This window comes from Chionomys nivalis, chromosome 8 (genome assembly GCF_950005125.1).
Source record: "Chionomys nivalis chromosome 8, mChiNiv1.1, whole genome shotgun sequence".
NCBI lineage: Eukaryota > Metazoa > Chordata > Mammalia > Rodentia > Cricetidae > Chionomys > Chionomys nivalis.
In genome coordinates, this window is record NC_080093.1 from 57094565 (window position 1) to 57120517 (window position 25953).

General features: G+C 45.0%; 1 protein-coding gene across 3 annotated transcripts in view; it reads right to left on the minus strand.

Annotated features, from left to right (window-relative positions):
* Positions 1-20550: 20550 nt before the first annotated feature.
* Adgra1 (adhesion G protein-coupled receptor A1) overlaps positions 20551-25953 on the minus strand; it is a 44074-nt gene continuing 38671 nt past the window's right edge. For 2 of the 3 annotated variants that reach the window (XM_057779433.1, XM_057779432.1), the window contains 2 exons: positions 24300-24398; positions 20551-23417 (listed from right to left, as the gene is read on the minus strand). In XM_057779433.1, coding sequence (XP_057635416.1) covers positions 22208-23417; positions 24300-24398 — 1309 coding nt within the window. In that variant the 3' untranslated portion in view covers positions 20551-22207. The remainder of the gene's footprint in view (positions 23418-24299; positions 24399-25953) is intronic. The other variant, XR_009057608.1, reaches the window with a different exon arrangement.

Genomic DNA, 25953 nt, shown 5'->3' on the forward strand with positions numbered 1-25953 from the left:
CCCAGCTCGTGCCTCCCTGGCCTGTGCTCTCTCCACAGTCCGTGCTCCCTGTAGCTTAGTGCTTCCCTCTAGCCCCATGCTCTTCCTATCTGTGCTCCCTAAGCCTGTGCATTCCTCACCTGGTGCTGCCCCTCCCCCCATCTTGTGCTTTTCCTTTCTCCCGAATCCCTGCTGTCTTGGAGAACCTAGGTAGATATAACCACAAAGAGAAGGCTCCAGGGCCTGGTGGTTACCGAGGTGGGACTTGGTCAGGTGATTTCACAGGTGCCCTTGAGCTCTGGGTTTAAGGAAAATACCTAACATTGACTGGAAGGGGCGGAGATAACCCCCAACTTCAGGGGTGGCCACACTGTACCACTCTTGGCTGTCATGGCACAGCATCTACATTAGGGAAAAGTATATCCAACTTAGGTGAAGTTTGACTACAGAGGCTGACTCAGCTTTGGCTGCAGCAGTTAAACCTGCTTACCAGGTCCTTGTCTTCTAAGCTGAGTAACACCGTGGCTCCTTTGTAGGATTGGAACATGAACATTGTGGGGGGTGAAGAGAAGACTTTGGAGGGCTCAGATCTACTTTAAACTACCAGTTACTTTCCTGAACGTTTGTGGTGTTTGGCCTTAGCTGGACGTTTCATTGAACATCATTGAACATCTGTCGGCATAGTTGTGTTGATGGTGAGATTACTGCTGGGGAAGGTTGTGGTCCTGGTCCTGGCTCTCCGTTGATGGGGAAGCTCTGTTAACCAATCACACCCAGTTAAGGTGTGGCTACTTGGAACCGAGGAAGAAAAGCTGAGAGGGACCAGGTGCGCACGCTCTCTCTCTGCGCGATTCCCACCGGACACAGTGGAAGTCGGACTCCCCATTCTTGTACCGTGAGGTTGCCGGGGCGATGGTGGCGCACGCCTTTAATCCCAGCACTCGGGAGGCAGAGGCAGGCGGATCTCTTTGAGTTCGAGACCAGCCTGGTCTACAGAGCTAGTTCCAGGACAGGCTCCAAAAGCCACAGAGAAACCCTGTCTCGAAAAACCCAAAATATATATATATTTGTTATCCTTAGCTGGCCAGGTTATTTCCCATATCTAGTTCATTCGCAACACTCAGTGCTTTGCACATTGTAGGTGCTTACTAAGGTTGTGTGAGGGCGTAATGCTGGAGGTCAGAACACGCTTAGAATGGGCAGTTCACATTATTAGCGGATGAGCAGATGGTACCTGAATGGCCAAGCGGCCTCTGGAGGCTCACGCCAGGAATAGACCACGAGAATGGCTTCCTCCCCTTGTCGGTCCCTGTTCATGCCGTGTGCCTAACATATGCTCGATATTTTCCTCCTAAGGCCTGTCCCAGGCAGGCAGAACTCTGGAAAAGTGATGACTGTACCTTCGGGTGCCTGATCCAAGCCATGATTTGATGCACTCTGGCTTTCTGACAGCCAGTTTCTTCCCTTTTTGGCTGGTCTGCTCATTCCTTACCCGTCGTATTACTCTTTCCTGCAAGACTGCCCCACTACTTGGAGAGCTCAGCCTACTGCTATTCATGGCCTGAACTGTTCTCCCTGCCTGGGGGTTGCCTCCTGTGGCCTCCTCCTGATCTTCCCCCTCCACCAGGTGGGAGACCGTGACCTCTTCTTCAGAGATCTTGCTCTGTACTGGTCATATTCAGACATGGTCAGGATTTATCTTGTCCCATGACCCCCACCTGTTCCCCCTACCCCCTGCCCGACAAAGGCCACGTTTACTTCGGCCAGGACTCAGCCTGACCACTACACCACACTACACGTGGTGGCAAGTGGAATGGGAGTTTCAAAGTTTGGCTCACACTTTTTTTTTCTTATAGGAATTTTGACAAGCTGCCAAATCACACGTACATTTTGAAGCCAATATTCATTTTTTTTAAATAAAAATGCAAAGAATATAATCTCCGGTGTGAGGTAAATATTGATATTCTGAAACAAAACTGTTAGTCATTCTTAGAAACATATTCAAGAGTCTAAGTCACAAAGAAGCTTTGGTGCCCACTATCAATCATTCAAGGACCCCAGAAGCACACGCCTTCCTAGTCAGAACCATCCTGACACTTTTTCTCCAGGCTGATTGCAGCCATCTAGTTTTCCCAGAAGCTGATCTTGCTGTCATGTTTCTATTGCAGCCATTTTTTTTTATAGATACCTTATCATCATTTGTTGACTCCCCTAGCATTTCCACTTTGGTTTCCTGGGACCATAGATCCACTTTATGAGAATACAGTGCTAGGTGGCTTCGGGGCATAGCCTACATCTACTCCTTTGTAGCCACGATGGAAATGATGACACACACAAGGACAGAAGTCTCCAGCTCAACCGCTCATCCTGGAGCGAGCCTTAAGGAGGACATTCCCAGGAGCCCGGTGTGACGCCTCACCCCAGCAGGCTGTAAGCCTAGGTCGCCACGTGGACCTGTGGTGAGATATACATTCAGGAGAAGCAGGGGCTAGAAGAACAGGAGGTTGCACTCCGCCCAGACACGCTCAGGTGCACACACCTGGGCTCCATGTTTCTGTTTCTCTTTGTGTGTTTTCCACCGTAAGCTGATGTCATCGCCTACAGTGATTGCATTTGCCCATTTTATTTTTCTGTTGTGTGTACTGGGATCTTACACGGGTCGTGTGGATGCCTTGGTGAGGGGCCTCTCTAGTGATGTTTCTGAGAGTCAGTCATGTTGTCGAGGACTTGTTGACTGCAGTGGCTGAACTGGATTCAGAGACAAGTACGCATCAGTTGAGGGTGCAGGGTGGCCTCTAGGTTTGAGGGTGTGTGAACAAAGATCTGAGAGCTATCTTTTGTTTCTCATTGCACTCGTGCGCTTGCTTTGGATAAGTCGATATTTATGAACTGGCAAGTCATCACGGTACATGAGTTTTTCATGTTTTCCCTCACAAGGATGTCAAAGGATTGGGCATCATGTGTTGAGATGAGTTCTTTGCCATCAGCTCTCCCAGTTTGATTTTGTTGAATCAAGTGTGTTTTATTTTTTTCTGTCAAACAGCACCATTCTGTCCTCACAATGGCAAAAATTTCTATACACAAAATTATCCTTCCTTTGTATGTCTCTTAAAAGAATGTCTTGGCCACGGGTTGGGTAGATGACTCAGCAGTGAAGAGCACTTTTGTAGAGAACCTGGGTTTTGTTCCCAGGATCCACCCTGGGCACAGCAATCATCTGTAACTCCGGTTCCGGGGGAATCTGACGCCCTTTTCTGGCTTCTACAGGCACTGCATACGTGTGGTACACTTAAAGACAGAACACAAAACAAACAAAAAAGAAGTCCTTGGCCATATTTGGCAATTCAGAATTAGCTTTTGTGCTCCACAAACCTGGATTTGATGGGATTGCATTGGGTCCAATTACCTACAAATCCTCCTAAACAGTCACCATTGTTGTGCAGTGTGTGTAAGCTTGCGTGCTATGACAATGCAGATGGTTGAACAAACCTGTGGAGTTGGTCCCCTCCTTCCACCTTTATGTGGGTTCCAGAGGTCAGACGCAAGTTGACAATCTTGTGCAGCAGGTGCTATTTTTGGGTCGGGGACTGCAGGATCTCACTGTGCAGCCTTGGCTGTCCTGGAACTCACGATGTAGATCAGGCAGCCTTTGAACTCATGAAGAGCCATCTGCCTTCCCTTTCTAGTGCTGGGATGTCATGACTGGTGATAAAGTTTTCCTAGTCTTCTGCCTTAGGAGCATGCGCATCTCTCTGTTTTCAGAGCCTCCTTGTGTTCTTTTGATTACATTTTGTAGATTCCCGTGAAGGTATTTGTGCATCTTTGACTATATTATTGCTGATACTTGATGTTTTGTGGTGTCATTGCAAATGGGATCTTTGTAAAAAAAAATCTGTAAGTGGATGACTTACATATGCAAAGGCTTAGGTTTGATCCACAATACTACAGAAAAGTTAAAGAAATTCTGTTTTGCATTGTCCTATAGAGGCAACATATGTTTTTATGCTTTTGAATAATGACCTTATTTATTTATTTTAAAGATAGCATTTCTCTGTGTAGCCCTGGCTGTCCTAGACCTTGCTCTGTGGAATCAAGGTGGCCTTAAACTCAGAGATCCGCCTACCTCTGCCTCCGCAATGCTGGGACTAAAGGTGTGCGCCACCATAGCTGGTTGTTAAACCTACTCAATTTTGATCTGTAGATTGCCCTGATTGCTATGCAAGCAATTGTATTATCAGAGAATAGGGAATTTTGGGTTCTTTACCAGTAATTCTCATCATGTGTCTCTTTCTCTACAGTTCCTGCCGAGACCTCCTGTGCAATAATTGAGGAGAAGTGGTAATAACAGTCTTTGCTGAGTTCCCAGAGTGAAAGCAGACAAGATTTCTATTTTGCCAGGAAGGATAATTTTATTGTGGGTTTCTGTGACTCCGTTCAACAATTTAAGTTCCTGTCTACCACTGATTTGCCTAATGCATTAAAAACGGGTTTTCTTTATTTTTATTTTCTGTGTATGAGTGCTTTACCTGCATGTGTTTCTATGCACCACATAATACCTGGTGCTTCCTGTTGCAGGAAGAGTCGCTGTTTGTCCTGGCCACCCGGCTAGCTTAGCCCCAAAATAACCACGGAAATTGTATTCATTAAATCACTACTTGGCCCATATTAGTTCTATCCTCTTATTGGCTAACTCTCACATCTTGATTTAACCCATTTCTAGTAATCTGTATATTGTCACATGGCAGTGGCCTACCGGAAAAGATTCATCATGTCTGTCTCTGGCAGTTCCATGACGTTCCTCACCTACTCTGCCTTTCTTCCTCCCAGCATTCAGTTCTGTCTTCTCCACCTACCTAAGTTCTGTCCTATCAGGCCAAAGCAGTTTCTTTATTCATTAACTAATACAAGCAACACACAGACCGAAGGACCTCCTACACCAGCTTCCAGAGGCCAGAGATGCTGTCAGATTCCCTAGAAATGGAGTTAGAAATAGTTGTAAGCTGCTATGTTGGTGCTGGGAATTGAAACTGGGTTTTCTGGGAGAGCAGCTAGTGCTATTTTATTTTATTTTATTTTTTCTAGACAGGGTTTCTCTGTTTAACAACTCTGGCTCTTTGGAACTTTCTTTGTAGACCAGGCTGGCCTCCAATTCACAGAGATCCACCTACTTCTGCCTCCCAAGTGCTGGGATCAAAGATTTGTGTCACCAACACCAGGGTGTAGCCAGTGCTCTTAATTTCTGAGCCATCTCTCAGTTCCCACTAATGCTTTTTTTTTTTTTAAAAAAAGAAAATCTTAAGAAGACACTGGATTTCATCAAATATGTGTTTAGTGCCTATTAAGATGATTATGTTGTCTCTTTTGTTCTGTTAATGTTTTGGGTTATACTGACAAATGCCTACTGTTAAACTAATTATATATTTCTGGAATAAATCCATATGAATAGGATATGTTATCTTTCCCAATATTGCTGGGCTTGGTTGAATAATATTTTGTATAGGCTTTTTGTACTTGTTTTTATTGGCCTACATTTTGTATTTTTATAACGTCCTTGTCAGATTTAATTAGAAGATTATGCTTACTCATGAGTGGTTGGATAGATTCCTTCTTTTTCTGTTCTTTGGAAAAGTTCTTGTAAACTCATATTATTTCCGTCTTAAATGGCTGGTAGCATTCTCTGATGAAGCCATCTGGACACTTGGACTAAGATACTATTTTTCTTAATGTGAAAGTTTCAAATTACAGTGTCATTTCTTTAAGAGTTATAAACTGTTTAACTGTTCTTGTATTTTCTTAAGATTCTTTTGCTATATTCTTTCCTAGGAATTCTTCTGTTTTATTCGACTGTTTAAACTCACTGCTGTATGGCTAAGTGTACTTTGCATTCTCTGCGTCTCCACTTCCTTCTCTTTCTTCTACGGCACCTGTAGTGATAGCCCCTATAACTCATGGGATCTATAGCTTGTGCTTTTTTTTTTTTGTTGTGCTGTTGTTGTTTTCTGAGACAGGGTTTCTCTGTGTAGTCCTAGATGTCCTTGGAGCATATTCTGTTGACATGGCTAGTCTCACACTTACAGAGATTTACCTGCCTCTTCCTCCTGAGAACTGGGATTAAAGGAGTATGCCACCACTGCCTGGTGCTTCTTTCTTTCTTGATCAGATTTGCCAGGGTTATTTTAATTAATTATTTTTTTCAAGGCAGAGTCTCACTAAGTAGATCTGTATGTTCTGGAACTCACTATGGACCAGGTTAACTTCAATCTCAGTGAGATCTGCCTGCCTCTGTCTCCTGAGCACTGTGTTTAAAGGTGTGTGCCACCAGACCTAGCTTTATTAATATTTTTAAAGACTATCTAACATGTATTTATATATAATTTATGCTCTTCTTTATTATTTAATTTCTTCTAATTTTGGTTAATTTTTATTTTAGAAATTCTTTAAAAATTAAAAAGTAATTTTTATTTATGCATGTATGTGTGCTTGATTATATGTGAACCATGTGTGCACAGGTGCCCGTGGAAGCCAGCAAAGCATAGAACTGAAGTTATAGGCAATGTTGGGAGCCACCCAGTGTGGGGTCCAGACCCTGTCTTCTGCAAGAGCAGCAAATGCTCTTAATCACTCTACTTTTACAAATTCTCGAGGTGAATGCATAACTTACATATTGACAGCTTCTTTCCTCATCTTCTCCCTTCTCCACCCATTTCTTGATGGGGGAAGTTACAATGTAATCCCACACTAATTCAGAATTATGTATAATAAAGGGTTATTTATTTAGGGGAGACTTACAGATCACTGTCCTAGATAATAGTCCTCTGCACTAATGGGGAACAAGAACAGAGTCTAGCAGTCAGAAGCAAGAGAGATAGTGTGCACGCTTTACAGCTGCATTTATCGTATAAGAGACCATGCCCAAGTGTGCTGGTGTCTTAAAGGCTATTGACTGAAGATCTAGAAGGAGCTCCCACAGCACTTCCCCCTTTTGTTTAAATAAGAGAGTTCCAAACCCAATACAAAACTATATACACTAGGAACAGATATCAAGTATAAGATTAGAATTACAACCATCATAAACAATATTAAGCAAGGAACGTATTATAAATTTTTTAATAAACATTCTATCCTAATGAGTCTAAGTCTTGTATTGAAAATGGCTTGGCTAGATCATAAGAGGACAGTAACTATGACTATCTAATCTTCACCCCATTGAAGGTCTGAGAAGGGAGATAATATCACTGGAGTAGGCAGGAAGTGCAATCAAGCAGCTTCCAAAATGTGTAGTAGATGACAGAGACAACTGGCTGCCTGATCAATCACCCAAAGTCTCATTTGCAATGTTGAAGCAACCAACTTTGACTAAGGCCTAGAAGAGTAATGACAGACCATTTTCAGAGGCAGAAATTTTTTCAAAACCATCTTAACCTGTCTTGACAAGATTTGACAGTCCTTTTTTTTTGTATCCTGCTTGTCCAGTCTAGACATCGTGCACTTTGTCAGTGGTCAAGATATGGGCAGTTTCTTGCCCAAAGGACAGATGTGCCAAGAAGAAGACAAACTCCAAGAGGAGTGTCTTTGGTGCTCAACAATCTCTCAGAAATAGATCAGTGCTAACAGAAGCAATTGTGTCTAATGTCAACAGAATCCTAAGGTATTTAAATGCCATGTTCTACAGATCTTTGAAGTGGTTGAAGGTTACCTATCTATGTAGAATACAATCTCTATGTATCTAAAGAACTTAGTCTGACTAAACGTATGACAAACATGAATGACTATTGACCTATAACACTTAATACCTATATAACTTAAAGATTAAGATTTCATATCAGAATATCAAACAATCTTTAAACAGCTGTGTAGTAAAGGAGGACAATGAACTCAAAATGTAAACAATGTATAAATATTGTAATGAGGTAGAAATATATAATGCAATATAATAAATATATCCTAAAATTGTATCAATATAACAAATTTCTTAAACAGAGACAGAAACATGCATGCATATAATATGACAAAATAATTTTGCATAGTTGTACAAATACTGTAAACAGAAATAACATATATAATTTAAAATTGTATTAATATACAAGAAACTATACCAGTGTAAATTGTCTACAAATAGAAGCTCACAAATATTCTGTTACTCACTATTATTAGTGTGAATAAGTTCACACTAAGTTAACTATTATCCCATTTGATCTTCCCTTTTTTGGGGATTTCTAGGCCTACATAATTTCCATCCCAACCCCAACCCTATGCAAGTAATAATCAACCCCTAAATAGTGTCTTTAACCTTGGAAGACAAACTTTGTTGGAAGAGGGGAATGTTGCTTTCTAGAATTGCTTTTTGCTGTCATGGGGGTGATGTTTTTTCTATGGGATCCTGTAAAAGTAAAATGATGGTTAAGTTTCAAGATTGATGTTTTGTATATTACAAATGGTCTCTGTGTAGTCAATAGGGTCTTTTTGCTTGTTTGGTTTTTTGAAGTTCTTATTTAGAGTTCAGGCCAGAACGTTGTAAGAAGGTGCACCATTTCCACAGCTGGTACCCCAAAACCAGTCTCATAGTAGTGCTATCAGCATCATGACATCATATAAACCAGGTGGAGTTGTTGTGGGGCTCCATCTTCTTCCTGGAAGCTTCAGTGATTACTGCAGGAAAGTCGACTGTTCATACTTGAAAACTTAGATATTATTCATATAGACATATATTCAACAAAAGATATAATATAGACAAAGTGGGCATGAAGAAAAGTAAAATTTCCTTAAAATCTATCTTCTTTCTGTCCCATACCAGATGGCTGCTGACATGAGACAGAAATTCTGAATTTTTCTTTTAATAATGTGCTTGGATTTAAAGAAGGATAGCCATTGTCCAACTCCAAAGACAGCTCTCATTTTTAAGTGGAGATGTATACACGTCCAAATAATCAAATTTTACCATGAAGACAATATAACATCATAAGTCAAATTCCTCTTGGCTTGTTGATTCTTTCTGGATAGCTATGATTTTATCTCCAGACATTTAAATGTCCAAGGTCTCTTGATTCTCACTGAAAACCTGAGTAAGTATCAATGATGTGGTGTACATATTTTAATTTTCCAAATTCTATAAAGTGAAACACATTCATCTGCCAGATCTCATTCCTTTGAGTACTCTTTGGGTTACTCCCTGCTGGTAATGGTGTTTGGTTATAGAAAGAGCAAGTAGGACATTTCTTTATAATCTTCTTAGCTTGTCATGTAATAGAAAACTCTTTCTTTAAACCTTTGCTATTTACATGATGTTTCTTATGAAATTCTGAGGCCTTCAGCACACTTCCAACCAATAATTGATCAATTTCTTCATTACCTTCTGCTAAAGGACCTGGCAGACCTGTATGGGATCAGATGTGTGTTACGTATATAGGACAAAGCCTATTCCTGATTATATCTTGAACCTGTATGAATAATGAAGTCAATTCTGTATCATCCGGTATAAATTCAGCAGTTTCAATATGAAAGACAACTTTTTCTGCATATTGTGAATCAGTAACTATATTGAGAGGTTCTTTAAAATCCCTTAGTACTGTGGGCAGAATTATAAAGGCTTAGTTCCACCTTACTTAATTCTTCTGATTTATAACCTGTCTTCCCTGATTTATTTGCATCAGTATAAAATGTACGGGCTCCAGTTACTGGTGCATCACATACAATTCAGGAAAAAAACCCAAGTAGTTCTCTTTATAAGGTTAAGTCTATCACTTTTGGGATAATTGCTATTAATTTCTCCTAAAAATTAGCACAAGCTCTTTGCCATGGTTCATTGTTTTCCCATAATTTTTAAAATTTTATCAGCAGTAAAAGGAACTACAATTTCTGCTGGGTCTATACCTGCTAGTTGACAAAGTCTTAATTTTCCTTTTATAATTAATTTAGAGACTTTTCCCACATAAGCTTTTAATTTTTTATTTGGTTTATATGGTAAAAAGATCCATTCTAAGATAATATTTTCCTTCTGCATTAAAATTCCTATAGGGGAAATTCTGGAAGGCAATATGACTAGAATACAATTAAAATTTGGGTTCACTCTATCTACATGTGCCTCCTGTAATTTCTCTTCAATGATCATCAATTCTTTTTTTTTTTTGCTTCAATTGTTATTTCTCTGGGACTATTTAAGTCTTTGTCACCATCTAAGGTTTTGTTTAAATGAATTATTAGGTCAGGTGTTATCCCTGCTGCTGGTCGTAGACTGGAAATATCTCCTAACAATCTTTTTTTTGTTTTGTTTTGTTTTGTTTTGTTTTTTTGAGACAGGTTTCTCTGTAGCTTTGGTGCTTGTCCCAGAACTAGCTCTTGTAGACCAGGCTGGCCTCGAACTCACAGAGATCCGCCTGCCTCTGCCTCCCGAGTGCTGGTATTAAAGGCGTGCACCACCACCGCCCGGCCTTTGTTGTGTTTTTTAAAGATTTATTTATTATGCATACAATGTTCTGTGTACATGTATGCCTGCAGGCCAGAAGAGGGCACTAAATCTCATTATAGAAGGTTGTGAGCCACCATGTGGCTGCTGGGAATTGAACTCAGGACCTCTGGAAGAGCAGCCAGTGGTCTTAACCTCTGAGCCATTTAATTGCTCCTGTACCAGCTATTCTAAAGCCTGCAGTTTGTCTTCCATTAAAGGCTATTGTTAACCCATATAGGTTTCTCAGTTAACCATTTTAAAGGCAAGGCTGTTAGTACCTCTGAAGGTTTGCTAGTTCCTTTGTGTTCTTGTACAGCCTGAACGGCTTGTGACTTTTGTTTATAGTATCTTATAATATCCTTCCTAGAAACATGAGTTTTGGGGACTGCAGGAATCTTAACCTGGGTATTCCATTGCTGCAATAGGTCATAGCCTCATAAATTCACTGCAATATTAGCTACATATGGCCTCAGTCTTCCTTTCTGTCCTTCTGGCCCTATGCATTCAACCCACCTCGTGCTTTGTTTTACTTGAGGTAGGGTTCCAATTCCTAGGAATTGAATATCTGCCTCTTGAAGAGGCCAATCTGGATGTCAAGATTCTGGAGTAATGATAGTCACATCCACATCTGTGTCTAGTAATCCCTCAATTACAATGTCATTTATATGCACTCTTAGCTTTGGTCTTTGATTATTTATAGAAGTCTGCCAAAATATATGTTTCCTATTTCCTATTGGAGTTTTTGACTCATCCTCTAGGTCTGTTCCATCATCCAGAACAGTATGGTTTTTTATAGTAGGCATTGGATTGTTTAATTTTCCTGATGAGACAAGTTCTCCACAGTGACTGGGAATGACTAGGCTTTGTATGACATCAGGACCTGTGAGACACCCCCAAGGAGTTTCCCAGTGGCATTGGTTGCCTTGTCTGTCTCTTGTTGACCTACATTCATTAGTTCAATGTCAGCCTTTGTCACACCTATTATATATACCAGAAGGCTGAGTCCTCCTATTCTTGCCATTCCTAGAGGAGACATTGGTCCTAGGAATTCCTTGTCTACAGTCCCTTCTTAGATGTCCTATTCTTACACAATTAAAACATTTGGCATTTTGGTGTCTCCTCATATCATTGGAAATCGCTTCCCCTACCCAAGTTTCAGTACTATAGTCAAATATTTTAACATTCATTGTATGCAAGATCCATTTATCCATTGGTGCTGATCTGACCTTTAAAGACCCAAGGATCGTCTTACATTCTAAGTTGGCATTTTCAAAAGCCAAAGATTCAATTAGTACACGTCTAGCTTTAGGGTCTGTCACTCCTAATTGTACAACCTTAGTTACTCTTTGTAAGAAGTCAGTAAAGGGTTCTCTCTGGCCCTGTTTAACCCTAATATATGACTCAGTCCTCTTTCCTAAAGTTCCTGAATCCTGTCCCAAGCATTTAAAGCTGCTGTGCTGCATAGGGACAAGATGTGTTCATCATAGTAAACCTGTTCCTGAGGATCAGAGTAATGACCCTTGTTAAGAATTTGATCTTGGGAAGTCTCAAATCCTTTTGCTTTCCCCTGTTGTTCTAAAATGTTTGTCTCTTCTCTCAAATAACACTTTCAAGCAGCTGAGGTCCATTTTCTAGGATCACTGAGATTAACTGAAGCCAATAGAGTGGAGTAGCCTTAGTGCTTGAAGTCCACATTTTCACCATTTCCCTGACATAAGGTGAATGTAGCCCATAAGAAACTATTGCTTGCTTTATTCTTTTAGATTGCTTATATGTATTGGTTCCCATGCATATTCTTTGACCACCTTAGGGTACGTTGTGTGCCAGATGATCTTTCTGAAGAAATTATCAGATATGCAGTTGAAACCTGTGTAAGTCATCCTGGGGTCTGGCACATACTCATGAGGCTAAATCCTGACCTTTACCTTCCATCCTTGCTTATCAATTTCAATAAATTCCTCAGTCTTTTCAAATATTTTTACTGCTGTCTTTTGTAAATCCTGAATCTCCTGGCCTGTATAATTTCTGGTGATTTCACTGAGGCACCTAGCCTCTGGTCCTCATTCTGCACATGTGATTCCAAGGTCTGAAGTTTTTCCTTTAAAGATAACATCTCATCCTTGGACATTATTTGTATAGCATGTAGATTGCCTTCTTGGAGAGATACTCTATCATAACTTTTTAACAAATTTTGATTGTTAAATTCAACAGTAAGAATTCTTTCAGATAATTTGTCAGTACCATTTGACATAGATTCAATTTGTCTGTCAAATTAATATTACCCTTTTCAATAGTATTAATTTTTTTAGGTAACTTTTGATTTTTGATGGTACTAATCCTGTCAGCTAGCTGTTCTTTATTAGTTGGTAAAGACTGTATCATTTCTAAAAGTGCCTCATTCTTGGCTCTGTTATTAAACCATTTTCTTAAGGATAAAGAAAAAAACTGAGTCCCAATATCCAGTAAATAGATGTATCACAATAATCATAAAAGCCTTACAGAATACAATCCATAGTATTAGCAAAGAGTTACTAAAATTCTTTATGGTAATATTTTCTGCCATTATATAACTTTCAAGTTTATTGATTTATTTATTAATTAAATAGTTAGCTTTGTTATGAGATTTCGGTAAATTGTTTTAGGTGTAATAATCTTTATTGTCTAGCAGAAGAACCTCCCACAGCATTTTCTCTCTTTTCTCCCCCTTCTTTTCTTCATGGTTGTACATTGCCTCTGAGTTCTACAATGATAAGTTTTGGTGGATTACATTGTCATTGTTATTCTTGTCAAAATATGTTCCATAATGTCTAAACACATGTTTTCTGCTTACCTCAATGTTAATGACATCTATTGTAAGTGCACTGTGTCAGGAGACTATTTGAGGCTCAGCATGGTTGGGCATGCCTATAATCTCAGCTTGTGGGAGTTAGAGGCAGGAGGATCAGGAGTTCAAGGGCCTTCTTGGGTACATAGTGAGTTCAAGTCTGAGATATAGAAGACCTTATTTTTAAGAAATTCTCCAAAATTTTAAAAAAAATTATTTTTGTTTATGAGCCTGTATGTGTGCCTATTGTATGTGAATTATGTGTATGCACGTATGTAAGAGGGGGAAAGAGAGAAGGAGAATCAGATAATTTGAGGCTTTATTTACAGCTCAAAATATGCTTTTTTGTGGTATATGATCTGAGTTTTCTTTTTCTTAATTTTTTTTTTTTGGTTTTTTGAGACAGGGTTTCTCTGTGGCTTTGGAGCCTGTCCTGGAACTAGCTCTGTAGACCAGGCTGGTCTCGAACTCACAGAGATTTGCCTGCCTCTGCCTCCCGAGTGCTGGGATTAAAGGCGTGTGCCACCATCGCCCGGCTTTTTCTTAATTTTTTAATTTATTATATATACAGTGTTCTGCCTACATGTATGCCTGCATGCAGGAAGAGAGCACCAGATCTCATTATGAATGGTTGTGAGCCACCATGTGGTTGCTGGGAATTGAACTCAGGACCTCTGGAAGAGCAGCCAGTGCTTTTAACCTCTGAGCCATCTCTCGAGCCCATGATCTGAGTTTTTGTACATTAGCAGCTCAAACTTAGCTGATAATAGTTTGAGCTTCTATATCTTGACTTTAGTCCTTCCCCCCTCCCCTTCCCTCCCTCTCCCCTCCTCCCCTTCTCTCCCCCTCTCTCCCATTTAATCCTCCCTCTTTTCTTCTTTTCTCCCTCCCCTTATCCCCCCTCTCTTCTCCTCCTCTCCTCCTGTCTTTTTTTTTTCAAAAACTGATTAAGTTTTGAGATTTCCTATGTATGAGTATTTGTTTACCTGTATCTATGTCTGTGTACCATGTGTGTGCCTAGTACCAAGGAGCCCAGAAGAGGGTGTCTGAGCCTCTGAAATTGGAATTACAGATGGTTGTGAGCCACTATGTGGATAATGGTAATTGAACTCAGGGTCTTTGTAAAAGCAGTCAGTGCTCTTAATAGCTGAGCTCTCTCTCTCTCTCTCTCTCTCTCTCTCTCTCTCTCTCTCTCTTGCCCCCTCTCTTTGTCTTCTTTTTTGTGAGGTAAGATCAGTTCATATATCCCAGACTGGATTCAAACCCACAATCTTCTTGCCTTAGTCTTTCATGTGCTGGGATTACAAGCATGCACCACCATGAATGGTTAGTCTGCTTGTTTTTTTAGTGCTGAGAGGGGTATGCAAAAACCATTCACTGTGATGAGAATCAGATAGTCTACCATGATGCATTAGTTATAAATGTGCAATTTTCAACTATAATATTTCCCTATTGAAGTTTTCCTCTATCTTTTTCTTTTTTTCATTTTTTTGTTTGTTTTTCAAGACAGGGTTTCTCTGTATAACAGTCCTGGTTGTCCTGGAGCTCACTTTGTAGACCAGGCTGGCCTCGAACTACTGAAGTCTACCTGCCTCTGCCTTCCAAGTGCTGGGATCGATTCTCTTATCCTTATGAAGCACATTTCTTCATGAATTTGGGGAAACACCTCATGTTTTTAATATTACATTTTAATTAATTTAATAAAACATTTGTTTTGTAGGCAATCTTTTTTCATTTTTTAAAAAATATTATTTTATGGGTATGAGCATTTTGCCTGCATGTATATACATGTACAATATGTGTGCCTGGTGCCTCTGGAGCTCAGAAGAGGGTGTCAGATCCCCTGGAAGTGCGGTTATTACAGTTGAGAGCTGCCATGTGCATGCTGGGAATTGAGCCTGGGTTCTCTGCCAGAGCAGCAAGTGCTCTTAACCAATGAGCCATTTCTCCAGCCTCATCATGCTTTTGCTTTTTCAATTCTTCTACATCCTCCAATTTATATTTGTTATTGGCAGGTGTGGTGATTTGAATAAGAATGTCCCCATAGGCTCTATATTTGAATGTTTGGTTATCAGGCAGTGGCATTACTTGAGAGGAGTTAGTAGGTGTGGCCTGATTGGAGTAGATGTGGCCTGTTGGAGGAAGTGTGTCACTGAGGGTGGGGTTTGAGGTTTCAGAAACCCAAGCCAGTTCCAGTGTCTCTCTCTTCCTGATGCCTGTGGATCCAGATATAGAACTCTCAGCTCCTTCTCCAGGACCAGGCCTGTCTGCATGCCACCATGCTTCCTGTATCGAAGATACTGGACTAAGCCTCTGAAACTGTAAGTCAGCCCCAATTAAATGCCTTGTCTTATTAGAATTGCTGTGGTCGTGTTGTTTCTTCTCAGCAATATAATACAACAGGGTATGTAGATGTTGATAAAGATATAAGTATGACTCTGCATGGCCATTTCTGCACTTCAGTTGCATGCAGCGTTTTCTCCATCTATATTAAATATGTATTCTAGTCATGAATACATTTATCCTGGACTACTGATGCTGAACAGTCTGGTGCCACCCTGACCAATCCAGGGGCTTCCACTGAACACTGGAGAGACTAAACCATACTCTGGAAAAGCATGACTCACTTTGTCCTTTTCCCCACTCAAGCTGACATTGTCCTCTGTAGATGTCCCCAGTTGTCACTGTGGGTAGCTCTCGGACCAGGCTTGAAGAAGACAAGACGGAACAATGCACTCTTGTCCCAGCTGGCCAGAGGCATAGGGACGTGCCATCTCCCCCTAAGGCCTATGTCTCAGTTGATTCTTTTTGCTACAAGGACAGTCTCTGGCAGCTAGCCCAAAGTGCCTACAAGTTGGGGTTAGAGTCATTCTCTGACTCTTTGGCTTCTTCAGGTGTCTCTCTGGCCTCCTGGTGAGAAATTCATGGCTAGGTTGTCCTGGGCTCCCTCTGGGTGATGTATATAGGTGAATCCCAACACATCATCTGTCTTCCCAGGCGAAGCTGGGACTCCAGGGTGACAGTTTTCTCAGTGGTACCCCCAGGTAAAATCTTAGCCTTTACCAGCTCCTTGCTTTCTAAAACTGGGGTGGCCACATGACATTCACACAGTCTCCCAGCCTCTCCCAGCATAGTGTATCAGTTAGTGTCTAAATGACCAGCTTCATGTAGGATCCAAGGCATTTCAGTGGAGTCTGACTGCTCCCTCCCCCCACTTCTCTCTCTCTCCATGTATCTGTGTGTATGTGTATGTCTCTGCCCTGCAGGGCAGAAGATGCTGTGCCTTAGGACATGTGGGGTGAATGGCTTGTTACCTGGTGCAGCAGTGGAGAGGGGTGGATTCAGCAGGCTAGAGGCTTAGGTGTCATTATGAGACCAGACATCCTGAACATGCCCAAGGCCCGGGTCTCAGAAATTACTCATGGTCTTGATTCTGCTTCCATGGTGATCATTAGACCAAGACATACCCATAGTCCTGTGGTGACCCCCAGTGTTTCAGGTAGGTTTTGAAGGCTGACTCTGAATGCCTGAGTCAAGGTGTGGTCCTTTGCTCATTCCTCCCCACCCTCTGTATCTTCTCCTCTATACACAAGCTTTTTGTTTCCCACCCCCTGTGGGGAACAGTGAGTGGGGATGGAGCTGATGCTCCTAGGCAGAGGGGTACGGAGTGCGAGTCCGGTGAACATGGGACGGTGGGCGGCAGTGAGAGCAAAAGATGGGGTGAGTTTGGCTACCTGCCTTTGCTGGCTTCACCTGCCCTCAAGAGGGTTTCTCTCGTTAGTCTCATCTGTGCAGCCTATGTCTCCGCCCAGCACAGGGGAACTGCTGAGGGTACCTGTGGTCATGTGCCACCAAGTGACTCAGGTCGCTAAGACACCCCTGCCACAGAACCCAATTTCTATCGACCTTGCTGGAGCAAATGTTGACTTGGTTAAGTTTGAGCCTTTCCACTTCTAATCCTGGTGACTAGCGTGGAGGGTACATTCTGCTGCTTGTGGGCACCTACTCTGGAGCCTCACTTTCCCCTCACTCTGAGTGTTCAGAGTTGAACTGTTTCTTTCCTCCATTGTCTTAGTCCTGACCACCATCTTTCCTCCCAGGCTGTGGTAAGTGACACTGACCATCTGATGCAGGTTACTGGCCTTGCATAATTGAATCACCAAAACCGTAATGGTATTATGTCCTTGTCTAGAAGCCCTCTTCCTTATCTGTGTCCCATCCTGGGCCACCTACCTGCAATAAACTCTGTCCTAGGTCCTCTCCCAAGACACTTCTCATGGTGAAGATGACGATGGTTCAGATATTCCAGGTTCAGTTCTCCAGAGCCTTGACTGCACCCATTCTTTCTCACAATACGAAGACCACACAGTATTTACCTATCCAATAGTACTTAGGGGTTTCCCCAAGTGCACCAGTGAGGAACACTCACCATGCCGGGGTACCAGAAAGGTGAATTCTGATAGTGACACTCATCCTGCCATGTTCAGGCCATGTCCCTTGTCCTGCTGGCATCCTCTCTGAACACCTTCCCACAACAACCCACTAGACTGCCTCTCTTTCTGGGAGTCTTGGTACACAGGGCTATGTTCCTGGGACAGGGCCAGGAGTCCTCTCTAAATGGAGACACAGGCGTGAGGACTCCTCCTGCTTTCCCTGGTGAGTCAGCTCATGCCCTCCCCTCCCCCACAGGTGGATCTGGTCCGAGGACAGGCCAAGGACATCTACCATCAGGGAAGGGCCTGCCTTCCGGGTGTCCTGCTGCTGTGTCCTTGCTGTGGTCTGGATAGGTATGCTTAAAAGCCCATGTGTCAAAGGCTTGTTTCCCCAGGTGGTGCTATTGGGGGGTGGCTATGCACCTTTAGGAGGGGGTCCTTGTGGAATGAGAAGCCCTTAAGTCATTGGACAGGCTTTTAAGAGGGATTGTGGGGTTCTGGTTTTTCTTCTTTGTGTGATCTGTACTGTTTGCTTTTCCACGTGTTCCCCAACATGTCTGTTGATGCTGTCTGGTCACCACCCCCTACCCCTGCCGCAAGGATCCAAAGCCATGGTCTCTCAGTCCTGAAGCAGATCCTCCAAACCGCACGTCAAACCAAGTCTTTGCTCTCTCAATCAGCTGTCTTACAAGTCACTGTCTTGTTGGAGCAGCCATGGAGACTTATTCACAGGCCTGACTGCAGTAACCCTGTTCCCCACCCCAAACCAAAGGGGCCGTGACTGGTTATGACTGGAGTTTGAATTGTGGGAACAAGAATGTGGTGTCACAGCTGTGTTGATACTTATGCAGAATCAAATTATGTAGGCCAGGTTTAGAAGGAACTTAATGTCATTGCTTTAAGCACCCATATCAGTAGTGGGTGAGTAGTGAACCAGGGGCCCATGGTTCCAGGTGATCCGCTGGGATGCTGCAGGATGGAGGTGTCCAGTGCCCCTCTGGGCCTTTGAGTGGAAAGAGTGTGGTGGGCAGCCACAGGAGGCCTGGACAGTAATCCCAGAGTAGTGGGAGTTGGCTGTCTGGGAGCTAACTCTGTTTAAACCCCCTATCTGGGACGACAGAAGCCAAGCCAAAGAGGCATGGGATGAAGAATGGCTCTCACTGTAGCCTCACTGACCCACTGGGAAAACATCGTTTACTAGTGGTGGCCCCAGGGATTTACTTCTCTTTGTTGCCTGGATCTCAGGACCTTCCTGTTCTATCCATCCTCTTGGCTCACTGTAGCACACAGGTGATCACTCATTCACTTGGTTTCTCTGTCTTCTACCCCAGAAGCTTCACCGGGGCCAGCCTCTGCCTAAGCTATGTGTTCAGTGTTGCTCCTGTCTCTTCTCTCTCTAGCCTCTGTCTCTACCTTCCTGGGCATGCCCTGTGCTGCGGATACACAGCTGGTTTCCATTGTGCTCACAGGATTCCAAATACACAGCTGTATCGGCTTCAGTCTTTGGTCCAAGTTGTAATAATAACAGGTGACATTTTGTTGGATTAGCAGATCACACAATGAAGGTATTTCCCACGCTGCTGCTGACCTCAAATGCAAATTCTAACAATGCTACGGAGGAGTAAGTGTAATTGGGGGCAGGGAGCTTCCCTGAGGGCTGTGGTCCTTGCAGAGGGCTCTGCTGATCTCAGAGTCTACCCAGAAACACTGAGAGTCAGGGGACAGGTGGGTAGGACTTGGAAGATTGCCTATAGTGCAGCCGATGTTAGGAACACCTCTCCCAGGCACTACCTGGGACTACCTGTTCCTGCAGAAGGATTCATCCATAGGTCCCCATCCAAGGCTGCTCCCAGACTCCACATCCCTGACGTGGTATCCTCTGAGCTGACTTTCCTTTGAAGACAGGGTCCAGAGTCTTCCTTGTTTCCCCATGTTTCGGTCTCGTCTGCTTGTTTTAGGCAGCTGGAAGGTGGATATCATCTCTTCTTTCTGATAGCTTGCGGAACCTCTCAGCTGCCCAAAGCCCCACAGAAGATGACTCATCCCTAGATCTGAGAGGTGTCCTCGATCTGCCTAGGCAGATGTGAGATTGTCTGGCTGTGGAGTACACCCCTGGCCTGGGAGACACAGCAGCACTGCTGGTCTCCAGGCATGCAGAGCCTCCGTAGCTAGAATCACTGCAGAGGCGATTAAAGTTGTTGCCTTAACATCTCCGAGTGCTGAGCTTTTAACCTTTTGAAATACTTAGCAGTGCAGGGAGGCTGGAGTGAGGGGTGTCTCATGCTACCTTTGCGAAGAGCGCACGGGCAGATACACACATGCGCACTTGATACAGATGGACATGCGGCATGACTCTGACAAACACCCACTCACAGCCACACACTCCACACACAGATGTGCATCCACACACTAACGTGCACACTCACAGCACAGCCACCTACATGTTGGCCATGTGCATTCTTATGAAAGAGGGAAGGGTCATGACAGAGGAAGCTGGCGAGGCTAGCATAGACAAGTTTTACGGTCTAAGTGAGGTTGCTGAGGAGTTGAGGGCTCTAAGAGGCAGCAGCAATGCTACAAATTGCTAAACTCCCCCAGCAGGACATAACTGGAGTCTGCTGCAGCTGGTCCAAATGGACTCATGACTCTAAGTCAGTGTTGAAGCAGAGTAAGGTTCACTATTTAATGCTGAATTTCTTTGCTTGAATGAAGAGGTGTCTCTGTGCTCCCAGAGGCACCATGGAAGAAAAGATGTGAGGGGCAAGCCCAGGGGAGCAGCCTGGACTGCATCCCAGCCTCCCCCGCGCTGTTCATCCCTGTTAAGACTGAGAAACACACATGAAGGCTATTGACCAGCCTGACCAAGGACAAACAATGTAAAACGCTGTATTTTCCTCTGGATGGTCTGAATCTACAGTACACACACAGCATGGTGGGTTCTGCACGCTTCAGCTATACACGCAGGTGAAGAAGTCCGGGAGTGAAAGGAGCTGAAACAGCCTGGTGGTCCCCGGCTCCCCACCTGAAGGATGGGTGCAGAATGTTTGCACAGAGGAGCTTGTAAATGTCCTATCTGCCTGCCAGTCTCCTTACTCAGATACTGAGTGTCTGCCTCTAGGTGGCGCTGCCCACCACAGGCCGCAGAATGTGCTGCCTCCAGTGCTCTAGGAACTTACCCGGGCCCTGTTCTCTGAGGAGGTTGTCAGCAAGGCTATGCTCTGTGATGCAAGTCACAGAGACTCATTTACATCTGCAAAGGAACCCAGGGCTCAGGGCTATGAAACGCACTAATTATTTGTGGGTATATATGAACACCAGTATGTCTATATGTGGGCATTGAGTATGTATGCATGCGTGTGGTGGTGTGCCGGCATGTGCACGTGCATGTATGTGGTGAGCAGGTGTGTGGATGCACATGTCTGTGGTGTGCATTGTGTAACTGTAAATGTGTATAAGTGTGTGTGTTTACACACGTGTAGTGTACATATATGTGTGTGCATATGTGCGTGTATGTGTGCATGTGTGTATGTGTGCGTGCGTGTATGTGTATCATATGGACCACAAATTGGGAAGAGAAAGATAGAAAGGAAAGGTGGACAGTCTCATAGGTTGGTATCTCTGGACATATGGACTCTCACCTCTGTAAAGGCCTCCCCTAGGACGAGACATCTGATTTTACAAAAGGGTCATTGTTGATGTCTATTCTTTGAGGTGGGGCTTTGTACCCAAATGCTCGTGAAAATGACAAAAACGGAAAGGCAGCTTTCGCCTGTGATGACCGTCACAGCCCGGGTGGCCCCTCCTTATGGGACAGAGAACTTGATTACTACTTGCTCTCATTGGAATAAAATCCAGTCTGATGATTGCTGACTTTCAAAAAGTGGGCATCTTTCAAAAGCATAGGCTCAGAGAGACTGAGGCCAGCTCTCTGAAGGCCACAGCCATTGGCTGTTTCCTCCCCGCCATAGCTCCACAGCAGGCCCATTCTTAGCACCCAGAATGCTCTCAGGCTATCAGTCCAGGGTCACGTCCCACATGGGTGCAGGTGTGGGCAGGCAGAAGGGCTAGGTGGTTCCGGTGAAGATGCAGATGTGAGATAACACTAGGATGGCAGGGGACAGGAAACTGCCCAGGGTGGGTGTGCTCTGGAGAGCCGCTGCTGTGGTCCCTAGAGTAACACACATGTACCAAAGGTGGGAACATCAGGTGGAGTCTCTGCGGAGGTCTCCCAGCTTCCCTCCCGGCAGGAAGGGAAGGTGCTATGAACAGAGAGCAGGTGATAAGCTTATGGAGAGCCACCTCCCACCTTGGAGCCAGCGGAGGTGGCTGTGGCCCAGTGTTCTCCAGATGGGTTCTGTCACAATAAAAGAAATCATGGCTGAGGGGTGTGAACCACTTCTGAACCGCTTGGTCATTTGATGACCCTCCCAGCCCACTAACCTCACATAGCAGAGTGCCACTCTCTGCTTTGAAGCTCCTCCAGGGACACATGGTGGCACTGGTGAGGGACTTGTGTTCCCAACCTGGTTACACTGTAGTTTCATTTCTCCAGGGTCCTGTTCGGATGTTCCCTGTCCCATCAGTACCAAATGGCAGGCCTTCTCGGACATCACCCTGGAGCAGCCCGTTCTGGCTGGGGCCCCCAAAAGGCAGGGACTGTGTCCTTCGTAGCATCTCCAAGTGGGCAGGGCCTGGGGAGAGCCGTGGGGGACAGCCATAGAGCCCAGGACTCGTGTCTCCACCCTCAGGCTGACTGACCATGGGGAAAGGATCGGCCTGGGCACAGCAGGCCAGTGTGTGCATCCCCACTGGGCCCTCAAGAGAGCTGGGAGGGCTGTCTGTGCGTGAACTGTGGGGGCTGCCATCCAGGCTGGAGGGGATGTGGTAGGCATACTCCCTCTCAGCTGCGGCTGCCTGGTGCCTACTGAAGTAGTGGGGCTTAGTTCTGCCCTTGAGGCACCTGTGCAGGTGGGGGTCGTGCGGGAAGGTGTCCTCCCCGGCCATGTGCATATGGGCCTCCTCCTCCATCAGCTGTTCACAGTGCATCTTGGCGCAGCAAGGGGTGGCAGGTGACAGACAGCTGACATGGCCCTGGGCAGCCTGCAGGTTTGTCATCTTGCAGTGGCCTGCTGGTGGATGGCCAAAGCCTCTGAGTTTTCCAGGGCACGGTGAGTCCTGCAGGCAGGCTGTATGCCCCAGTGCATCCCCATTGGCATCGAGTGCAGGGTGGGCATTGGGCTTGGTGGTGGAGGTATCTCCCCGAGAGGGGCAACATGACCACCAGCACTGCCACACATCCTCCCGCTTGGCGCAGTGATGGATAAGGACAAAGAGTCCCAGGGTCACACAGAAGGCGCCGTACAGACAGCTGAAGATCATGTCCAGGAAGTGGCCCTGAGACACGGCCAGGGCCCCAAAGGTCCACGTGGCTGTGAACAGGAACAGTGTGAAGGCGGCAGCACGCAGCTGGGCTTTGAAGGAATGCTCATTCTGCAGCTGTGAGGCAGCCAGGGCATCGCAGGCAGGTGGCGTGCCAGGACGCACCCCATGGCGACGGCCGCTCTCTGGCACTGCCAGCCGCTGCTGCTCCTCGGTGCGCTCTCTGAGCTCATACCTGCGCTCTGGGTGACGCCGTAGCTGCACATAGGTGCAGAGGAAGTACACACAGGTGACCAGGGCGATGAAGGCAGCCGGTCCATAGAACGCACCTAAGCTGGGCTCCCAGGCCATCCAGCAGCTGCAGGGAGAAGCAGGTAAGTGTGGACATGTAGCTCGAGTGCTTGCCTCCCCACCACGTGTCCCCCCACTCATTAGGACTAAATGGGATTTCTTACAAGGGAGTATTTTAATTGTGGTAAGGAAACAGATGACACCGGAGACTGATCAGTCCTGAGGTTTGGATTGATGGGGACAGAACTGCAGTCTAGATGAGTGTTCGGAGACAGCTGGTTGGTTAACTCTGTGTGCTAGTCCTCAGGAGGTGGATAGGGATGCAACGGGGCAGGCCTGGGGTGGATGGGACAAGGAGGTCCACTGAGGGTCAGGAAACTGTCCTGGGTAAGGAGCGAGTGGGCAGAGGCAGGTTCTGATGGGTAGCGCACAGGGCAAGCATGGTTTGAGTGAGGGTCGGACATCCTGGGGTCCTGAGGTATTGAGGTACTGAGAAGGATGAAGGTGCCACTAGGGCTTTGGGCACTTGTGGGGTTGGGACTGGGTTTGTCTTTTCTCCAGGGGTGTGTCATGCTTAGCTGACCTTCTGTTATCTGGTCCCGGACTATAAAAAAGGCAGGCCTTTGGTGTCTAAGGGAATAGAGTCAGTGGGAAGCTGAGTGTGTTGGGAGAAGGGAGCTCTGCTTACACAGAGTCTGGGAGACACGGCCCTGAGTGATCTTCTGGGACCCAAGGCTTTCTGTTCCTCTCAAGGGCTTGCCTTTTACAGGTACCTTGGAGGAGAGTCACTAACAGAGGTTGATTATGACAGATGTCTGTGGGGCACCTTCCCTGCCCTCCCCAGGCCTGGATGAAAAGTCGGCAAATTCCTCAAGTGTCTGGAATGACCCCAGGAGGAGCTGGGCAGCGCCCCCAACTTTTCAAGGGCTCACAAGTAGGAAATACTCACTATGCCACGTCCTCATCCTCGGTCCCATAATTTCTGATGTTTGTGGCAGCTGTGACCCCACAGATGATGAAAGGGACCCCTCCGCTGATGAGGTAGAACCTGCCAGAGATCAGAAGGCTGACTTTCCAGGAATGCCCCAAAGCCTCCTAGAGAAATGAGGCCATTCTCCTCCCCCTTCCCTGATGCAAAAGGGAAGTGGCTGGATTCCAGGGCAATGCCACCCTTTGGTATAGACAAACACATGTCCTGCAGGGGAGCCTGCTCTCCTCCCACTTGGTTCTGGCTGGCAGGGGCTCACCGTGAATCTGCAGACTCAGTGGGACCTTGTGGAGCCTGGGCTGGGAGCAGGATAGATATGAAGAGGTACATACATTATATCCGCAGGGGAAGGAGGGTGTTGAGTGTGGCATTGCTATCCTAAAGTGGTATCCTGAGTGGTGGCCCAGCTAGATTCCCTTTGGATCTGTCTTTAGCCAGAGCCCTGCTCAGACCCCTCCCCTCCCTGTCAGCAGTGCCCAGCAATCAGTGGGCCAGTGTATTGTTAGACATAGTTTTAGGGTGAGGAGCCTAGCTCACCTAGCCCTCTGTGGCAGTTGGGAGAGTTGTTCACCTTTGAGCTATCCCTGGAGAGACAGCTGATCATGGATTGACCTCCCCTCCATGGGCCTCAGATAATAGCTTCACGGAGGGCGATTCAGTGCTCAGCCTCCTGGATACCTCCTATCTGAGTGCAACCCCACTGAACATGAGTGTCCTAGGCTTGGCCTGTGCACACACTGAATCTGACATACCAGGCATGACTGAGCACTTCTCACTGTGTTGAGCCATGGTGAGGCCACCTCAGGGGCAGCTCAGAGAGGATTCCCATGAGAAAGTGGCGGCTCTGACAGACACCCTGAGCAGACAGTGTGGTACAAGCTTGAGGACAGCCTGGGTAGCCTAGCAGGTAGGTCCCAAGTAGGCTAGTGCTACATGGAGATACCGTGTCTGAAAAAAGACAAGACAGAACAGGCGCACTGGAGATGCTCTCTCAGAAAGGAATAAAAACAGTTTGTGCTTGGGTGAACTACACTTGAAGGAAGGTCACATGATGGTCCTCAGGGTAGCGGGATGCTGCACTGAAGGAAGCTGGTCACCAGGAAGGAAGAATACAAGGAAGGCTGAGATGAGGGTAGCTAGAATAGATTTGCTTTCTCTCTGACTTCTTCAAAATACAGACGAGTGTTGAAACAGAGAAGTCTGACACGTCGTGAGTTCATGAGTAACACGGGGGAGTGATACATGTGGCGTTTGTGACATAAGGGTGAGATGGAAGAGGTTCTTGAGTTACCGGATATCTGTAGATGTTTTATGTGATGTGGTACAACTTTATTTACTTGGATTGTGAATAGATTGGGCATTTTGATCTCTGAGGAGGCTGTAAGATGCTAAGAAAGAAAAGCTAATTAATATATTAAATTTGAAATGAAAATATTACAACAACACAAAAACAGGAAGAAAAGGAGGAATGGAAGAACAGAAGCCACACCAAAACAACATCCCAAAAGAGGCAGAAAAAGAGAATAAAATGGAGACAATCTAATCAAGAGAAAAAAAATCAGTTACATTTTAACAATTTAACTATTCCACTTCAAGGCAGAGATTGTCAGAATAG